Source organism: Opisthocomus hoazin, chromosome 9 (genome assembly GCF_030867145.1).
Source record: "Opisthocomus hoazin isolate bOpiHoa1 chromosome 9, bOpiHoa1.hap1, whole genome shotgun sequence".
Lineage (NCBI taxonomy): Eukaryota > Metazoa > Chordata > Aves > Opisthocomiformes > Opisthocomidae > Opisthocomus > Opisthocomus hoazin.
The window spans coordinates 13,390,351-13,410,298 of NC_134422.1; the positions used below are offsets into that span (position 1 = coordinate 13,390,351).

The window sequence follows — 19,948 nt, forward strand, 5'->3', positions numbered from 1 at the left end:
ACGGGCTGAAGCTGTGCGGTGTGGGACGAGGGGGCGCGGTGGTTTTGCAGCGTGGCAGATGGATGCCTGTGCCTGGGGTGGTGCGGGCTGGGTCGGCTCGGGTGCCTGTGCACACACGTTAGGTATGTGGGGTGGAATTTGGAGGGTAAATATTGATGCAGCATTGTCTGAAAACAACCCTCTGTTGTGAACCGTGCTCACAAGCACAGACAGCTCCCATGTAAGATGAATCCTAATCCCCCCGGCAGCTTTGTTTGGCATCTCTATTGTGGGGCTGTCTCCAGAAATGCAAACTTGCTATTAATGACCTTTTTTCTTTTAAAATTAGGTGAAAAACCTGACAACAAATGGACGACTGGGGCCATGGTCCCCATGGCAACTGTGTGAGCATTCGGATGGGGACAGCACAGGCTCCTGTATGTGTAGATCACGTTCATGTGACAGCCCTCGTCCTCGCTGTGGAGGTCGTGGCTGCGAAGGGGCCAGGATCGAGGTCGCAAATTGCTCAAGGTACCTCAGCATCTTCGTGCTCTTTAGGAAGGGAACAAAAGTTGTGCCTGGCCACAGCTTAGCTCCTTCCTTGTGTTTCTGTGACCATGTGGTTGTATCCCAGGCAAACTGAGGTATGAGAGGTCCAGCTTGAAGTCAGTGAAAAATGAAGGAGCCCAAAGGCTCTGGGAGAAGGGCCTTCACCTAGGGCTCTTGGAAGATGAGAACCCCAGATTAGTGTGCACATTAACCTTCCCTACACTGTGCCTCAGTTTCCCTCAGCTGTGCAGTGAGCAATGACCCATCAGGAGGAGATGAGTCAGGCAGAGGTAGTTGTTAGCCAGCTGAAGAGCAATAAGCTAAAAAAATCCAGTAAGTTCGTCGTTTTTCAAAGTTTGAATTCTGAGATTGCATTGCCAGAAGTGAGCACAGCTCTTTCAGAGCAGCGCTTGTCAAGGCAAGGCCTAGCCTAGCTCCGAGCAAGGCTTGTTTGCCTTGTTCTGCCAGTCTGTGAACAGTCTGCAGCACGCTGGCTGGGTGAAGGCAACAGATCATTGCCTGGCAGCGAGCGGCGCTTAGGAGGCGTGCCTGCCGGGCACAGCACTTAAACAACGCATGGACCTCAGCGTGTGTCCAAGTGCTGCCTTACCTAGGAAGCCTGAGGCTCGTGCTTGAGCAGTATGGAAGCTAAATGTCCCCCGGTCGGGTGCCCAAACGTAGCCATGGTGTTTGTGTCCATGTCACCCCACCACCCTCAGACTACATCATGTCATGACTCCAGGAAAGATGATGCAGTAGTGTAAGCGCTATTTAACCAGGGTGGGGCCAGCCAATATTTTGGTAAATATTGGGTCAATACAGTTTTTATCTACTTTATCTTCTCCATAAATGTTCATTCCATTAAGGCCAGCTGTCTCTTGACTCCTCCCTGGAGATCAGCGCTGGTCTTGGCACCAAAAATTCTGCAATACTCATATTTTAATTGGTATCTCTCCTTCCAGTTGTGGGCTGTGCTGCCCAAAAGGCGTGCAGTCATTCCTGCCCCTGGGCTGCCACCGTGGGCTGAGGCATTTTATGTCGGTGGCAAATGGAAAGCATGCCAGTGGGATGGGTTTCTCAGCACCGCTCTGATGGCAAAAGAGCCAGGAACAGCTTCTAAGAAGGGGATGAAAAATAGATTATTCAATCTTAAGACATAGGAAAACAGCATGGTTTGAAAAATAGGGACATCTGGTCATCCTACATCCGCCTCAGCCCTCAAATTTCCTTTAATGACTTCATATGGCATTGAGATTTCTTTTTTTGCAAAGAGGGAGCAGGATGCTTAAAGACGAGTTCTGTTAGAAAGATGGAGACTGAAAATGGAAGGTGTTTTTATTTCTGTTAAAAATACTTAAACACAAATAGAGATACTTGGGGCTTTTTGAGGATTTTTTAGTAAAAAATGCTTTCCCTTTTTTGCTGCAATTACAGCAACCTTCCATTTGATATTTTCTTTTCATGATTTTACATATAATATTTTTGGGGGGTTAAGGAGTGGGGAGGTAGTAAGTGTGTTAAAACAAGGCAGAATAAGATGGAGTAGTAGGATTTTTATATAAGTGAGTTTCTTGTTCTTTGACCTTGTTTGGGGTGGGAGAGGGGAAGGGAAGGAGGGAGAAGGATGGGAGAACAAGAGGAGGAGGGGAGAAACATCTAGCACGGTTCTGAAATAAAGCTGCCAAGAACAGGCAAGAGTTGATAACAAATACAAAAAGTGTGAAGGGCAATGTGGGTTTTAACTTTCTTCCTCTGCCCTGATTGGTGCTATGCCAGAAAATATTTCTTGCCAGCAGTGTTATTAGTTCAGTAAATGCTTTGAAAATTAACATCTGTTTTCGAGCTTAGCATTCAAGAACCAGAGAGCACCTGAGTTGTTTTTTGACTAGACTTTTTAGAAAGGGTTTTCTTTATTAAAAAAAAAAAACACAACCCAAAACAAATGAGATTTTTTGGCTTAAGGCAGTGAAGTGTCAAGATGAGGCAGTTCTGTGAGACAGAGCGTTGCCACTGGCTCCATACGCAATGAAACCTGCAGCAGAGAAGAGATGAGACACAGTTCCTCCTCTCCTGCTCCAAGGTTCAGTCGTGCTGCCAAATCAGAGGAAGGGCAGCTTTAATAAATGCAAGATGTTAAAGATGAAAATGTTGACTTCTGTGTAGGCGCGCGGTGGAGTTTCTGCATGGCGGCAGCAGCGTCGCAGGAGCCGGCTGCCTGCACGTGCTCAGCCTGTCGCCGGAGCAAGGCACAGGGCGTTCGCCAACACCTCTGTCGCTGAGGGGTGGACCAAGGGGTTTTACATCACATTTGCTTCAGGCTAAATTACTGCTGCTTAGCAGAGATGTGATCACTCATTAAACCGTGAAACTCGATCCTGCCTCTGAGCTCTTAATTGCCTTCTGGTTTCTACAGATTTAAGGTTATACTGCAGTGATGTCTGCAGGCGACCATGAAAGCTAGAAGCAATTATTGTTATTTTTAATGAAATTTGAGATTTCCACTTAGCTGAAGGCTTTAGGAAAACACCAAATATTATGAGGTCTGTGATAAAACCATGGGAGCTGGCGGTAGTATTGCTGTAAGAGATTTAAAGCATCAGTACCTACTGAATTAGCAGAGGGTGGGGTGTTTTACATCCTTTGGCACAACTGACATTCGTGAGCCTCAAAACCTGCACCCTTTGTGCAAAATAGTCCAGGGAATACAACTTTGGGATCAGCCGTTGGCTCGGAAAAGCAGGACTATGAGACATGGGGGAGATAACGGGGGAGTAGCCAGTGAGAGTTATAGCAAATCCTGGGAGGCGTTTTCTAAGTCATTCAGCACTGGCTTCATTCTCTTCCTTTCCCATCCTTAGATGATGCAATGGGAAGAAAGTTAGGCCAATGCTAAGCACTTTCGAAACTCCCTTTTCTAGATCTCTGCTGATGTAAAATCTGGTTGAAATGAATAATCTCTTCTCCAATGAGTTCAGGGATCCCCCCATCAGTGCCTTATGTGTTGTGTTGTTAAGTACAGCATGACATGGGCAGACCCATACTCTGTTCTCTGTCACCTCCTCTGTTAGAAATGGCGCTTGGACACCCTGGTCTTCCTGGGCCCCGTGTAGCACCTCCTGCGGGATTGGCTTTCAGGTCCGCCAGCGATCCTGCAGCAACCCTGCTCCACGGTATGGGGGCCGGGTCTGCGTTGGACAGAGCAGGGAAGAGAGGTAAGAGATATTCACAGCTCTGCGTCTTCCGTGGTTGTAATGTTGGCAGCTGGAGCTGGTGGCTCTTAAACATGAGTGCAGATGAACGCCGTTTGGCCTAATGCACAAAGCTGAAGGAGTTCCAGAGCCTGGGAGGGATGAAGTTGCTCACATGCATGGCCAATCTCTTTCAATGAGCCTGTGGCCATCAGAGACTTCAGAGCTGCCTCCCCTCTCAAGCAGGACCCTTCAGACCTTCACAGGCATTCCCGTCTCCCAAACAGAGGGCTGACCTCTGCAACAAAGGGAGAAGCTGTGACTGCTGTAAGCAGTGCAGAGTTTATAGATACAGTAACACTGTTCTGACCCGTCCCGGAGGAGGCACCTGAGTATGTGCAGCTTGCATTGCCAGTTGCACCATTCTGAAGTCTGTTAATTGTGCTGATGCACCAAAAGAAGTTTGAGACAAAATATAGCTTAACTCGCAGATGCAGGGTTGAGTTTTTGCAGGGCTTGGTGTCAGAGAAACATCTTTTTTTCCCCTCTAGACTAAGCAAATTTCATGCAAAATCACTAAAAGACAATACTTTTTGAACCTACAGAGCCATCTGCACTATTACGCTTCTTCAAGCCCGGCCCCTCATTAAACACATGCTTCAAGGCATCCCAATTTGGTTTCCAGATTTGACATTTCATTAAAGGCCACCTCTGCTTGGCAGTGGGCTGTTGCTTGTCCCTTGGGTGGTCACTTAAGACAGATCTCTCTGCATTTCTCAGAATACAAAGGGCAATTCATTTAGCTTCCTTGATTCAGAATATTTTAATATTTGGTTTGATTTGTGGCCATTCAGAGTGGTCCTTTTTGGGTTTTAAAGACTACATCTGAGTCAATTGCAGTCCTGTGTGATTCAATTTGAGAACAATATTGTTTAAAAAGCTGAACAAAATTGAAGTTACCTTTTGAAAAGGGAACATGAAGTAGCATTAATTTTGGGCCTCCTTTTAGATGCATAGAGCATCTAGTTCAACTCCAGCTGCAAATGCTATTTTTTTAGGGTCTAAACAGCAGTAAGGGCCAGATTGTGGGAAGAGGAGATTGAGAAGTGTTTAGCACCTGCCATTAGTGGCAGATCACTGTGGAGTTGACCTCCCGCTAGTCATCCCGTTGAAAATATTTACCGTCTACTGTCTCTCTTTATGACACATGGGCTTCAGCTTAGGAGCTCTTTTGTGAATTCAGTGCATAAAAGTTATGAGCTTAAAGCACTTTCAAAAACCTGATCTTGACCATTTATTCCAACAGTCTCAGTGAGCTCAGCCTGGTTAACCCCTCCCTGTTCTGTACAAAGGGTACAGTTCTCTGCTGTGAACAGGAATATTGCTAATCTGACTGCTGTGTCAGCCTTCTGCTGGCTTTCGGTGCGTGCATGAATTGCGCCCAAATGCAGTGTGCAGTCTTGCGGCCGTCACGGTTTTGTCCCTCTGATGTGCTGACATGGATGTGTTTTGAGCAATGCTCTTTCTTATTTCAGATTCTGTAATGAGAACAGTCCATGTCCCTTACCAATTTTTTGGTCTTCGTGGGGTCCTTGGAATAAATGTAGTGTGAATTGTGGCGGAGGGATTCATTCGAGGCAGAGGTCCTGTGAAAATGGAAATACGTGTCCAGGCTGTGCTGTGGTATGTATTGTTTATTGACATTGCAAAAGGGGCACCTATTGACGTCTGCCATCTAGGAACTTGGTATTTAGCTCCGCTCTCCATCTTGGTTTTATTTCTTAAGCTAGAAGAAAAATGCTATCCTCAGCTTTTGCTGGAGAGGATGCTGAAATGAACTGGGAAGCAGAGGGGTGGCAGATTGCTGAAGTCAGTGAAGTTGGCGTGAAAGCGTGTGTGTGTCAGTGTGTGTGTGTGTACGTAAAGGTAAGGACAGACATGTATACAGAGGACTTCCTTATGCCTCTGTAGGCCTAGGTATGAAGTTCTTTACCTAAAAGTACTGTACATTTTTTTTTTCTTCAGTCCCACTCCCATTGAGTCAAGGAGGCCCTACATGCATCAGAAATTAGTCAGATTGCCATAGTTGAGTAAACGAGAGGTCAAACACCTAGTTAACCCATCAGTGAGGCAATGGCTACCCGTTTTTTCTCTTTATTTTCCATTTCCTATTCTGGCAGCTGTTTCATGCAGCTGTTTTAATTAGTTTTATGGAGAGTTTTCTTTCAGTGTAAGCAGATTTGATCTGGAACCTCCCATCTGTTCACAAGCTGTTTGGCATTTACTCTAGAATCATAAAGTCCTGAAGCATTACATTTCTTTCCCTCTGCCAGAAAAGACTGGTTTGTTTATTTATTTTTAAACAAGAACGCAATGTTTGTCACTGGAATTCCTCCCACTAGTGGTGAGAATTGTAAAGACCCCAAATCCCCCCATCCCCATACGGCCAGAATGTTGTCTGTACTCAGTGGACGCTCATCTCTACACCAAGGATGGCAAATGGTTCATAGTCCTCTCTAGAGAGTTCAAAAGGCCAACCAATCAAAAATAGCTGTAAAAATAGATAATCTAAATCCATCTTAAAAATAAAACAATAAACTTTTCAAGGAATAAACCTTACTGACATTTTGTCCTCATGGGGCTCCTCTAGGCTGATCTGAGAGCAGCATCTCAGGGTCACAGCAGAAAAGTTGTTTGCTGTTAATACTATCTATTGCCTGAATTATTCTACTGCCCATAATGTACCGAGCTTTCGAAGCCCCTCAGGACTTTGAGTCAGCAAAGAAACACAGACCTGAGGGATATATAAAAATAGCAAAAATAGTTCACTCTGGAGGCCTACCTGAAGCACTGCCACTGCCTCCATAGTCACCACATTTTGTGCTGTGCCCAGCACTGGCTTGTGTCTGTGAAGTTAGATAAGGCAGATGGAGGTTGTTTTAGATCCATAGGGTACCCCCTTATTTTCTGGAGTGTAAATAAATCTCTGTCAGTGAGGCTGCTGCTGTTTAATAAGTAAGGAGAGAGTGGTTTTCCTTCTTGGCAGGAATATAAGACGTGCAACCCAGAGAGCTGCCCGGAGGTGCGCAGGAACACACCCTGGACCCCTTGGATGCCTGTCAACATCACCCAGAACGGTGCCCGTCAGGAGCAGCGCTTCCGCTACACATGTCGTGCCCAGCTGTCCGATCCCCACGAGCTGCAGTTTGGGAGGAAGAAAACCGAGAGTCGATTCTGCCCCAATGATGGCTCAGCAGTGTGCGATACTGACTGTACGTCTTGCCAGCTCTGAGGGACCATGGGGCAAGCCTAGATCTGGTGGTGGAAGGGGGATCCTCCCAGAACAGGAACATGATTGTATCTGCATAAATCTCGACAGGCACAACTACTGTCACTGCAGAATGGCAGGGCTGGAGAGAGCCCTGTGTCTCACAGTTGTGAGCTCTGTGATTACAACAGTGTATAGATTTGTTCTTGCTACTGCCAGGGTGCCCCAAAGAGAACAGACAAGTGATGAGGGTGTAGAGAAGAAGAGAAGACCCATTCTACAGGACAGCGCGTCTTTACTCTTCTTTCTCTCTGGAGGTCTCCTTGTGCACTGCCTCTGGGGTTATTCCCTTCAGTACTGCTGTGGTGCAAGGCAGTGTTCTGAAGGCACAGCCTCAACTGCCACAATTTGCTGCCTAGAAAGGTCATTTATCAAGGTTTATCAGTAGACTCAGTTTGTGTGTGTACAGATTTAATTTTGTGGCTAGCTTACCTGTAACCTTGTGGAAAAAAACTCTTGCTAAGGGCTTTCAACAGAAACTCTTCCCTAGGGCACACAAATCCTGATTTTATTAATGAGCTGAAACCCTTTTTAGAATTTCAACAAGTGATTAATTTGTGATCTTGTGGTGTCTTGTTTGTTTTCCTTGAAGCTCTTGTTGATGACCTCCTCAAGACTGGTAAGACCTCTGCACGGATTATCAATGGGGGCTGGTCCTTTTGGGGGGCCTGGTCTTCCTGTTCCAGGGACTGTGAGTTGGGCTTTAGGGTCAGGAAGAGAACATGCACGAACCCTGAACCTAAAAATGGTGGCTTGCCCTGCGTGGGATCAGCGATGGAGTACCAAGACTGCAATCCTCATCCCTGCCCAGGTAACCATGAGCATCTTTGTGCATGAAATGCAGAGATGTTCTTCCCCATCTAAATTGTAGAGCCACAAACAAAATCAGTATTTCCAAACTGCCTTTTTTTTTTTTTTTTTATTTGGGGGATTTTTCCTTAATTTGTTTTAAAGCTATTGTAATGACCGGTGTATGTGATCTTTAGTGCTATGACTTACGTTTCACCTCGGCTCCGAGGGTAACACAGCCACATCCTCTAGAGGAAGTAGCATCGTGGCTTGTCTAGCGATTTTTTGCTTCAAGAAGGTTTGATGCTCCATCCAGTGGAGGGCATCACGGTGCATCTGCGCCTTCATGAGGAGACAGACTTAATAAATGTGGCTTAATACTGTGTAGAGATGCTTGATGTGGCAGTTCTTGTGAACACTTGTTTCTTCCCCCTCTCCTGCTTACGTATTGTTCTTGCGATGGGCATCTACTCTTGACATCAGTTACCATTTCCTGCACAGCCAGCAGGGAGTATTCTTGCCTGGTTTCCTGGTTTTCGAGTTTGTCCTCATGTTTATGTTGCACTCCTGGTCCAGAATAGTAATAATAGACCATTGACTACTGTATTCTTTCTCGCTTATCCTTCTCCTTGCTCTGTAATAACTATCTAAAGTAAATTTAAGTGAACTTACACAAATTACCTTGCCTCTTTGCAGTTCTAGCAATTATCTACCTCTGGCAATATAATTTGTGGCCTACACTTGAAAATGCTATAGTGTAATGGTTTTATTATGATTCTAAAATTCAATACAAAGATAAAATTCCAATGCAGATAGGAACATATGATCGGAATGTGCAGCAAGAGCATAGCAGGAGTGTCAAATATTGCAGTCTATGGCCTATAAAAAGAAAACAACTCTAGCACTATAAAGGCAGCTATTAGTACTATTTTGGAAGCTCTCAGTGGCTTTTCACTAATGTCTGTGCCCTTCTTCTGTGCTGTTCTCTCCCCTTGGACACTATGATGTTTTACAATCTGTTCTGAGTGCATGATTACTATTTCTGTGTCTCCCTCCTTCCCTGCCTCACTCAATGTTTATGCACAAATCCTGGGTTTATCTTGCACCAAGTCATCAGGTTATTATCTCCTGAAATAATGGCATGTGGACCTACAAATCAGGCAGTCCAGTAGCCTGACAAGGCAGGGTGGGAATCAGGGATCTGAAGTCCCTCTCTAGTTTTATTATTAGCCTGTTATGGGGCTGTGCTCAGATAAAGCCCCTGAATTTCTGTTTCCTGAAGGTTGGAACTAGAGGACTCAGGACCCCCACAGAAAGGTGCCATATAAGCTCCATTTAGGTTGTACAGCACTTTTTTCCTAAGTAAATCTGCTGTTGCTGAAGGTGAAGAGTCAGGAGACAATATAGTAACAACAACAACAACGCTGTTTTTAAAAAGATGTGGAGTAGTATAGTATAGTACAGTGTAATAGAGTATACTTCGGTGACCACCCTAAAGAATAGTTTCAATTTTGGCACTTCATGATGCAGGGTCTTTTTGTGCATAGAATTCATTCTGCATCTGCAGAATGCAGCACATTCATAGCCTCTCTTGAGATGAAGTTCTTCTTGTCAGGCCCAAATATCCTGGGGTGCAAGCAAGTGCTAGCTAGCCTGGGCAGGGTGGATCTGGAAGGTGAGATAGTGGGGCTCTCCAGCTTTGTCACAGTGAGGGAAGCAACCAACGGCATCTGCCTGTCTCTCTTTGCTTTTCAATGATCTTCAGTGAAAGGCTCGTGGTCTTGCTGGACTCCTTGGTCTCACTGCTCAGCAACCTGTGGAGGAGGACACTACCAGCGTACGCGGACTTGCACCAATCCAGCTCCGTCTAGCGGAGAGGATATCTGCATTGGTCTGCACACTGAGGAGGCCCTTTGCAACACACACCCATGTGAAGGTACCCAGTCCTCATCCCTTCTCCAGCTGGCCTGGGTGGTGGTGGGAGCAAAGCACATCTGCAAAATGTTTAAATAATAAATCAGAAACAGTTAGAAGCTTTTCTGTCCATTCAGTAAGTGTCTGTTGAGCCAGGGAAAAAGGCCACATCCCAGTGTCCAAGCGCAGTGCATCGCCTTTCTCTTTACCTTTCACTAGCCTGTACTCTGGTATTCTGGTGCCAGACAGGCAAAATCTTGTTAACGACCGATCCATTTAAAGTAATTGAAAAAGCAGGAGCTTGGTTCTTCAGTGCGGAAGCTTGCAAGACGAACAAAAGGATTCGTGAAGCATCAAGCTGTACAGTTACTGGAGGAACAATGCTTCCTTATTCTTACACAGACAGGCAGATGAGCACATGCTGCAACTCAGAGGACAGGGTTTAGATCTGTATGGTTTTGAACCGCCTTTGTGTATTTCTGATCCAGTGGAGGCTGACTCATGCCCTCAGGAGCATCATCAAAACTCTAGAACTGCTGTAACTTGTGCTGGCTGCTTGGAGTATCCCTGGGAGGCCACCTCAAAACTTGGAGCCCCTGGTGCAGCATTGCCCCATCCAGCTGCCTGTGTGTCTTTAACCAAAGAGCTGACACAGGAGCTTTTAAGATAACTCTGTGCTGCACAGTGGTCCACCAAGGGTTGCTTCAGTCCATATTAAGAAAACTACAACCTGACAAGCAGGGTATGATGCTTGCATTGTTATTTGTATTGAGAAAATTAAAGCCACTAAAGGCCACTGGATTAGATGTGCGAGAGAGGCCCAGGTCAGGATCTAGACATCCTTCAGCAAGGGAGAAGTTTGGTATCTACAAGGAATCCTTTTCCTTCTTGGTGACGTTGTCTGTGTGTTTTCCTGATCTCGGATTTCAGGTGGCTGGTCAGAGTGGTCGGAGTGGAGCCTGTGTAATGAAGAGGGCATCCAATACCGCAGCCGTTACTGCGAGGTGCACAACCCAGACTCTTCTCAGTGCGTCGGAAATAGCACGCAGTACCAAGATTGCCTGTATAATGAAATTCCTGGTATGTACAGTGTCATGGAGGAGGGAGAGGGTGGGCCAGTTTGGGAGAGCAACTTGTGTCCTGACTGTCAAGTTAGGCTGAGATTTTCTCTACTATAAATTGGGTTTGGATGCTTCTAGAAAAACAAGCAAACAAACAAACATGTTATAAACTCCCTTGTGACAGGTACAGGGTAACTGGCATTCTTTTAAGGAAGCTTGGCTTTTCTTTAGAACAGAATTACCTAGATCTGTAATAAATAGCTAGTATTGCTTCACCTGAATCGAAGCTTTTAACGTTGCATAGTTCATCTCAGGCTGGGTTATAAAAATTATCTCTGTTCTCAGTATGGATACTGGCAACAGAAGGTCCTTGAGTTCAGGTATCAGAAAAAGCATCCCAAAAGAGCGAAGAAATAAGATGAAGCAGATGGAGAAAATTGGAGTGTGAAGTTGGGAGATTAATCAAGGGTCTAACAGAGCGACACGACACGGTTGAGGGACAGATGGTCATCAACATCTTCCACCCTGTGTTTTGTGGAAACTGAATCTGTTGGGCAAATATTTGATACGGGTCTAGACTGAATAACCCCTTTCCACATGTCCTTTTCTGGATTACAGTGCCCTGACTTAAAAATCTGAGAACTCTAGGCAGTGGTACTCTTTTTTTTCATGGCTTTCTCAGCTATATTCTTTCCTCTAAATCAAAGAAGCTAAACAGTGATCAGGTAACAGTACTGGAATTGTCACGTCTTTGGAGAGGTTTTGTTGCATGTGTTTCACACTCTGAGCTTATAATTCAGTTTAGAGAGATTCTCAGCTTGCTGCAGAACATGTGAGAAACTTCCCGTGTCTGGAGCACAGAGGGTTTAATTACCTGAAGAAGTAAAGCGATGGCAAAATGACAACTTTCTCCAATCTTCTTCTCTTTGTTTAGTGATCCTGCCAGCCTCCAGCATTGATGAGAGCACGAACTGTGGAGGTAGGGTACCACTAACTATACATCTTATTTTTATCTTAACCTGGCTTCTTTTCTCCCTGTGCAGTATCAACCAAACCATTAATCTATACAGCTCATATCCCACTGATAGCCTTAATTCCACTGGAGTCTTGCTGTCTGAGTCAGACTGGAGGAATGTATTGCATGTCCACTTGTCTGTTCCAAGATTTTTATTTACTTCAGGGTTTGGGTTGGTCACTGAGGGTCGTTAATTAGCAAGGAGCACATTACTTGTCTCTCTCTACCCACAGGGTAAATGGTTCAGGAGAAAGGAAGGGATATTCCTCGTTCCACCACCGTAAGCCTCCAGCTGTTTGGAGGCAGGTGTTTTTAAATAACCTATAAAGATTTCAGTGAACAGGGTCTCTTAGACACATCCTTTGCTGATATAGGACGAGATTAGAGCTTATACTTGTCCTCCAAGCACTTCCTTTCATTCAAGTCCTCACCTCTCACAGAAGTTGTGTCTTCCTTCTGCATGTAACTGGGAAAGATCCAGTCATTAGTGTCACTTTTTCACTGCCCCTAGGAGCCCCCGTGATAAAAATGCAGACTGAAGAAAATGGCAGGTTCCTTTGACTTTTTAAAATGCTACTTTCACACTAATGACCATGTCAATTCCTTCTAGCATCATGTCCCTGCTTTCCTGAAATCTAGATGATCTGCAGGCTGCCAAAGTTTCTTCTCCCTGTGGAGATCATGGCAAAAAAAAGGCGTGCCACCTGTGGCACGGAAATGTGGCCTCTCGGTTTGTGACTGTGGGGCAATCAAGGGAATCAAGATTTCAGCACCTGCAACGTAACAGTTGGCTTTCTGCATCACTCCTTCTCCCTCAGAGGGTGCAATGTATCTGCTTCAGTTCCAGGACTTGCTACGGCTTTCACACTGCTGTTGTGCGCTGTATCCACGTTTCCTTCTTTTACCACCACCATTGTATTTGCTGTTGCAATCTACATTGTACCATAGCTAATATTATTTATTACTTAGTGTTCTACAATATTTGGCAAAGAAGCCAATCAACAGAAATTCTGTTGATGCATCTCAGAAAATCTGTATTTCAAAGTGGTGAGCCAGAAAGCTTCTCCCTTGGGGACTCACATGCTGCGAACAAAATAATTTGTTATTTCCCTAAGATATGGCTAAAAGTCACCCAAAAAATCAGATGGGTCTTTCACAGGTGAGAGGGAAATGTAAGAGAGCTTTATGTTTTAGAAAGGTTTTTCTACTGTAGTGAGTTGGTAAATGTAGCAGTGAAATGAGACATTCACTGCAATATAAGCAAAGCTGGACAGGAGGAGAATGTGGCTGAGTGTCATGTGGCTTCACTGAGCAAGGTTGCGTATTCTGTGCTTTAGCTGTCATGACTGATGTAAAACAGGCAGAGGGTTTTAGAAAGGAAATGTCTTTTTGGAAAAGCCTTGTAACATTTAGTAGGAAATTATCATCTTTCTGCTAGTTTTTTGGACCATCATCCAAAACACAATAGAAAGTGGTAATCTTGCAATAGAATTTTATAGTGTGGTTTAAAAAATAAATGTAGCTCATCAGTCTAATAAATTCTGTACATTCCTTACTGTAATTATGATTGAAGTGTATTACTTTGCTGTAGAATTCTATTGGTTTTGTTCTTTTTAAACTCAGGAGGATATTTTTTAACTAAAGATTAGAGGAGAGCGGTAGACTAATGGACAGAATTCTCTATTTGAAAAGCATATCAGTTAAAATGTAAGATGGCACCAAAAAAATGCATGTCGTGATCAGACTAAGAATGAACCTCATTTAAAGCCACTCTCTGAGTAGTCCCTTCCATTTCTCTGCACACAGTCAAGTCAACACAGCAGTCTGTCCGAATGAATTGGCTTTTTAAGCATTACGGGAATTTTGCCGCTGCAGTCACCAGCGAGCCGACATGGCTGTCCCCTGGGACAGCTGCCCTGGGGGGCCAGCAGTCAAGGCTTCCCCCCCGGCTCTAGGGACCCTCTCATTCCTATTTGAAATGTTACAGAGCAAAAGGCAGAGGAAAGGCAGTAGCATTTGGACTCATCATTGCTAATTCTTTTTCTGTAGATCCCTCCCTGCACATAGCAAAAGGACAGGGTCAGAAAGTTTTGCCACCCAAGACTGCCTCTGGTTTCTTCGGTAACTTGGTGGCTGTAAAAGTTGCTACTGTTTGTTCTGTTGGCAGTGGAAATCTGGTTTTGCCGCGGGGCTAGAGACTCTCTGAGGTGAGGGAGGAATGGGGAGTACTGTTTGACTCTGCCTTTGCCTCACCAGCCGGAGCTGTGAGTCAGGTACCTCCCAGCGTGTGCGACGCACAGCAGCAGCTCCTTCCACAGGTCAGCGCTGTGCTTGGGAGGGTGCTGCTGCAATCCTGCATGGAGAGATCTCTCTAGGAAGCTTTTGTAGTCCAAGGGCTTTTCTTTTTGAAATATTTGTACTGTAGCTACCCCGCCGGCACCTGCCTGCAACTGGCTTCCTCGCTTTGCAGTTGGTGGAGAAAGCCAGCAAAGAAGTGTTTCTCAAGCAGTTCCCCCCTTGCCTTTTTCCACCTTATCGTTCCCGTTCCCCTGAGGACCCCTGTTTCACTGTTAGCGGTACAAATACACCTCAAAGTTAGTGCAGATGTGGCCAAGGCAATAAGCAAGAAAACTGAGCACACTTGGATTACACAGGGGAGGAATGTGTATCTCCCCCACCCACACACAGTCCCAAAGGCATTTTGGGCTGCCGACAAAAAGGGCTTTCCCCTCCCTTCCTTCCCCTTCAGAGAAACACTGAGCATTTTTATCCCCTTGTTTCCATGACATGCACATGCTTTGGAATCCATTAATGTGCATTGTTTTTATGGCTCATTTCTTTAGCTGTCAGCTTAACATAATGTTTAGTTTCAATATCAATAGAGGGGAGAGAGGAGAGACAGGGAGGGAGTTTTGAGAAAACAATGCATGAACCTGTTAAACTGCACAAGGCAGAGCTGCAGTGGGGAGACCGATTTGCAGGGAGATTATGTCAGTTTACGTTAAAACGTCAGACTCGGGCTTCAACAGCTTATTAATGTTGATCCCGAGATGTCGTAGCTCTGATTTGCACCTGTGGTCTTGTCAGGAGAGGGAAAAAGGCTGTTCTTTAAAAAGAGCATCTCTTGTCATTTCCCTTGCAGGTTTTAGTCTCATCCATCTGATTGCCACTGGGGTCTCCTGTTTCTTCGGCTCTAGCCTCTTAACGTTTGTGATTTACGTGTACTGCCAGCGCTGTCAGAGGCAGTCCCAGGAGTCGACCGTTATCCACCCAACCACTCCCAACCATCTCCATTACAAGGGCAACACAACCCCCAAGAATGAGAAGTACACCCCAATGGAGTTCAAGGTAGGGTACTTGATGAGAAATGCCACAAACAGCTTGATACTATCTGAACAAATTCTGATTTTATGTCATGGTTGGAATTGGATAGGTTTGTGTTTCTGTGCCCAGCTGTGGGCGTTGCACGTGGGGTTGAAGGGGCATTTAGCAATACTGTCACAAAGGGGTTAAAAAGTCCCATTACTGCAGGGGGATTTTGTTCTATTTCACAGTCCTGATGAATGCCAGTCTGGCAAGTACTTACCAAGATACTCCAGCCCATTCTTACTATTGTATATATACAAATTGCCCTCTAAGAAATCAGTAAGGGCTCAGTTCAGTGCATTGTTAGTGCGTGGTAAGAGGAAACGGAGGGGAGGAAGAATAAAAATGGAAACTTCATTAGACAAATAGCTGGGAAAATGCTTATTGGTAGGATGAGATTCTGGAAATGCTTTGGGAACTGCCAAATTGGAAAGCATGAGAAACCAGAGATGGTTCTGCCCCTGTATCAGTACTGGACAAAACTTATCCCAGGCAGCCATGCAGAATTCCATGACAGCAGCAGAAATGGGAGCTGAAGCCTTAGGAGCAGTGTTGAAGTGGCACACCATTGGCATGTCTGCTTGCTAAAGAGAACACCATCCATTATGTGAGCAGACAGGACTAAGGGTGCAAGAGACAATACGCTGAGACAATAGCACATCGTTGTGTTTGAGCGTCAGTCTCCAAGTGAAGTGTGGGATCAGAGAAGTGAGCAGTGGGATGGGTGAAGGGGTTTCATGTCACCACGGGAGGAACAGCCTGCCTAAGGTCACTTGAACAGTGTGGAGCATTATCTGGGACATGAACACAAAACAGAAGGGAACGCTGCAGCTGCTCGTTCCTTCGCATAGCTATGTGTTGTTGATATTTTGATTGTCTGTTACTGCTGATCTGGCCCGGCTTCTGACTGAGACCCAAGAATAAGATCAACGGTGGGACCGTTGCCATAGTCTAAACTCCTGGGTGTTAGGGACTGTTTCTACATAGGGGTTTTATGGTGCTGAGCACAGGATGACTCCTGATACATGGCCATGATTTGCAATGTGAATACGCATCAGAACTAAGAGCTTGCATCAAATAATTTGAAAAGAGTCGATGTTGTTTTGATGTTTTAAAGGAAAACAGTTTGAGCTGGAAAATAACAGACCAGATTGGCAATATGCATGTGCTGAATTCCTTGTGTTGGGCATTGCAGCCCCTCAGAGGATCCCGCTGTCTCTAAATGCGGTCTCAAAAATACATTTCCTAGCAGCGTAAGGCTACCATTGCATACAGTTTAATAAGGGTGCAGCATCATAATGCGAGTCAGCGTGGATTTGTGGAAAGTAAATCATGTCAGGCAAATTGGATTCCTTTTTTAAATTAAATAAATATTGATCTACATAGGAGGGAAGCAGCAGACATATTGGGATATTCAGAGGCTTTTAACAAAGTTTCACAGGATATATTATTCTGCGCGCTCTGTGTATACGGGTTAGGTAATAAATTATCAAGACAGGTGAAGAACTGGGACCTGATCCTGGGAGCTTCAAACTAGGAGAGTATTCCTTTCAGTTGTGTGAGCAGTTGTGGCAAAGTCAACGGGAAGACCCAGATGAGAAAAGCTTGCAGGAATACAGAGAAGAGCAAGAGTATTCCCTTGTTTCTTACATAGAAAGAGACAAATTTATTTCGTGGCCAAAAGCAGGTAGTTATAGGGTTGGCTTTGTGTTAACATTTTCTTCGTGATTTATATTGTGCTATCTTATGTAATCAGACGATGCTAAAATAGGAAGAATGGTTAAAACTTAGAACAATGAAGTTGTTTGCAGAACGATCTTAACCAATTGGGTAAATGGATTATGAAGTGCAATATGTCTGTGCCGAGTGGTGCAGTGCAGTAGAAGTAATAACAAAGCTAAGCAAAGTTTAAAATAGCAGCAGATTAGTTAATGTAGTATCAGGAGGGAGTTGACCTCTTCAATAGATCCATCTCTGAATACTTGATCTAGTGTGTAGTAACAGTGAGCAGCTGTTAGAGTCTTCTTTCGAGGGACATAAAGAGCTTAGGCATTAGATCTAGTTTACTTAAAGGAAGGCATTAGCTAACTGGGACTGTATGGGTTAGGCTAGGGGGAGAAGGGACTTGGACACAGGGGGAGAGAGACCAGATGGGACTTATTTATAAAATGTTAGGAAGTGAAAGAGTTCAAGTGCATAAATCTGCAGCCATTGGACAGACCAAAACTAAATGTTTAGGAGCAAGGGGCTACTTGCTGAGAAGAACTGGAACTCATATGCTTTCAGAGTAGTGAATGAGGCAAAGAGATTTACAGAAAGGGTAAAATCTGTTTATCAAGTGAAGCCCCTGTTCTCTGTCTCTGCTGAATATTTCCTTATGTTCATCTTCTCTATTGGCCCTCCTTTCTTAAACTCTTGCCTGAAAATGTCTCATTTAATACTACAAATTTGCCACTTCTTAGTGTTCCCTTGAAGAATATAGTGTTAGTGCAGTAAGAGGAAGGCTCTGTGTGCTCCGTGCTGTGTAATTATTTACAGAACTTGTTATTAGCCAGCTTTATATTTAGGAATAACTGGCAGACTTTTCTAAGGGTCAGGAGGGAGTTTTTCATGCCTTCAAGGAGCATGTGTGGTTTTATTGTGATGCTACACAATTAACATTCAAATGACAGAGGAGCTAAAATTCACCTTCTGGAAAATAAGGGTTGGACTGAGCTTGGATATTGGCCCATCTGAATTTAAAATGGGTGTGTATGAAAGAAAATGAAGACACATGAAATTCCAGATTCTAAATACAAGTAAGCTTCTACTCAGCAGGTACCAAGAAAACTTCCCCCAACACTTTTTAGGTAATGAAAGCAAAAGAATCATTGGTGGTTTCTGTGTGTGTGAAAGAGTTAATAAATTCATGATTAAGGAAATACATGGTGTGTAGACTACTTTTCAGTAACATAAAATGATAATGCACGGTGACATGATAGTAGCAGAAGGCTGAGCATATGCACATCTATTATTTTCCATTCTTTGACAATAATAAGCCTTCTGCAACCATCTTTAGTTTGTTTTCGTCTTGAAATTTCTCTGCTCTCCAACCAGCAGGTGAACACAGTAGAAAGTTTGGCAGTGTTACATTCAAATGTACAGCACTGAATGCAAACTCATAAATCAAGGTGAATTTTATATGAAGGCAGATTTTAATGAAGGAAGTGCTAGCTGATATGAGCCTTGTTGGACATTTCAGCAGAGCAATGCAGTAATGCAGATCAGATGTAAATATCATACATAATGGTGACCTATTGATCATTTAGCTGATGCTAACTTGCCTAGGCAGTGTTTGGCAGAAGAGTGTTTTATTTTTGCTGGCTGCTTTTCCCTTCCTGTTTTGCTTTCTTAAGAATGCTGTGAGGTTTATTATTAGCTATTTTAGCCGTGATGTCTTAAAAGATTTCATGCATATGCATTTACCAGCAGCACGTTGATTTAGATTTGTTATTCACAGATTGTAGGGGAGAGACCTTTTGGGTCATCTAATAAGCAGTTCATGTTTCATTAATTGGTTAAAGTTCATACAGCACTCTGACAATATTGAAGGCTATGCAGAACAAGAGCATAATGAAATAAAAATTATCTGCTCTTCACATTTTGGCATGATGGGTTACAGAACCACCTACAACCTTCCCAGTACTGCCACACCTATTAGTTAATAACTGGCTATCAAAGCAGAGAGGAGATCCTCTTTTTTAAAATCTTGCTTCAGCTGCTCAGTGACTTACTCATGTCAGTTACTTATTAGCATCATGCTGATGGAAAGCCAGATGATCCTGCAGCAGAAGCAGGAGGATGTGGGGTCAAGGTTGAACCCCCGTGAGTTAGGAGCGCTTGGAACAGCCACACGTGGAGAAAGGGTTTGGACTGAGCTGCTTCCTATTGCTAAATCCTCTGCCAATGAAGAGAGCCAACTTTTTATTCTGCACGGGATGTGGGCAGGCAAAGGCACATTGGTCCAAATCCAAAATCCGATGGCCTTTGGATCAGGCCAGATGGGAACAGTGAGAAAAGTAAGTTTTCAGGATGGTTGTGATGATGATTCTGCAGATTTTCTTCTCGATTGTGCTGGACAGACCTCCCTCTGTCCTTCCTTCCTCAAACACAGCTCTAGTCAGGAGTCAGCAGTCAAGCTCTTTCTGTACCAATCCCTCAAATCAGCTAGGGAAGCACTCGAGCGTTGCATCTGCTCTGGGCATCACTGCTGCTCTTAACAGAAGCTAAGGGCCAAACACTGAATGTTGTACTCTAGCAAAATAGTCATTTATGTCAATGAGCAAATTTATTGTGTGGGAGGTTGAGGTGAGAACTGAGTGAGTTTGCAGGCTATGGCATTGAAAGAGGGAAACTAAGTACTGAGATATCACCTGATACCTGAAGTTTCTAGGAGAACACCAGAACAATACACATTCACTTAAGCAGGGTTCTGAGTCCTGCATTTGCCCAAAATTATACAACAAATACGATGCAGCTACTAGAAAATCGGGGCAATATTCAGTAGGTCACTTGGGACTCTGTATAAGTTAGAAGCTACAATGAATATTTTTTAATAAAGTGAATATAATGCTGTTGAGAATCAAATAACAGTGCAGAGCAGACACCTTCTGCAAAGGACTCCGGACTCTCTGAGCTACTTTGTTACTAATCCCGAATAATTCATAGCAATAAAATATCAACGTGAAGGGTTGTGGAAAAGAAACCAATTCTGTCTTTG

General features: G+C 44.2%; 1 protein-coding gene across 5 annotated transcripts in view; it reads left to right on the forward strand.

Annotated features, from left to right (window-relative positions):
- The window catches only part of SEMA5B (semaphorin 5B), a 278,518-nt gene that overhangs the window by 239,832 nt on the left and 18,738 nt on the right, over positions 1-19,948 (forward strand). For 4 of the 5 annotated variants that reach the window (XM_075431115.1, XM_075431116.1, XM_075431114.1 and 1 more), the window contains 9 exons: positions 329-510; positions 3,597-3,740; positions 5,252-5,399; positions 6,763-6,988; positions 7,637-7,855; positions 9,599-9,769; positions 10,678-10,827; positions 11,743-11,787; positions 14,966-15,171. In XM_075431115.1, coding sequence (XP_075287230.1) covers positions 329-510; positions 3,597-3,740; positions 5,252-5,399; positions 6,763-6,988; positions 7,637-7,855; positions 9,599-9,769; positions 10,678-10,827; positions 11,743-11,787; positions 14,966-15,171 — 1,491 coding nt within the window. Of the gene's footprint in view, positions 1-328; positions 511-3,596; positions 3,741-5,251; positions 5,400-6,762; positions 6,989-7,636; positions 7,856-8,316; positions 9,171-9,598; positions 9,770-10,677; positions 10,828-11,742; positions 11,788-14,965; positions 15,172-19,948 lie in introns of those variants that run through there. The other variant, XM_075431118.1, reaches the window with a different exon arrangement.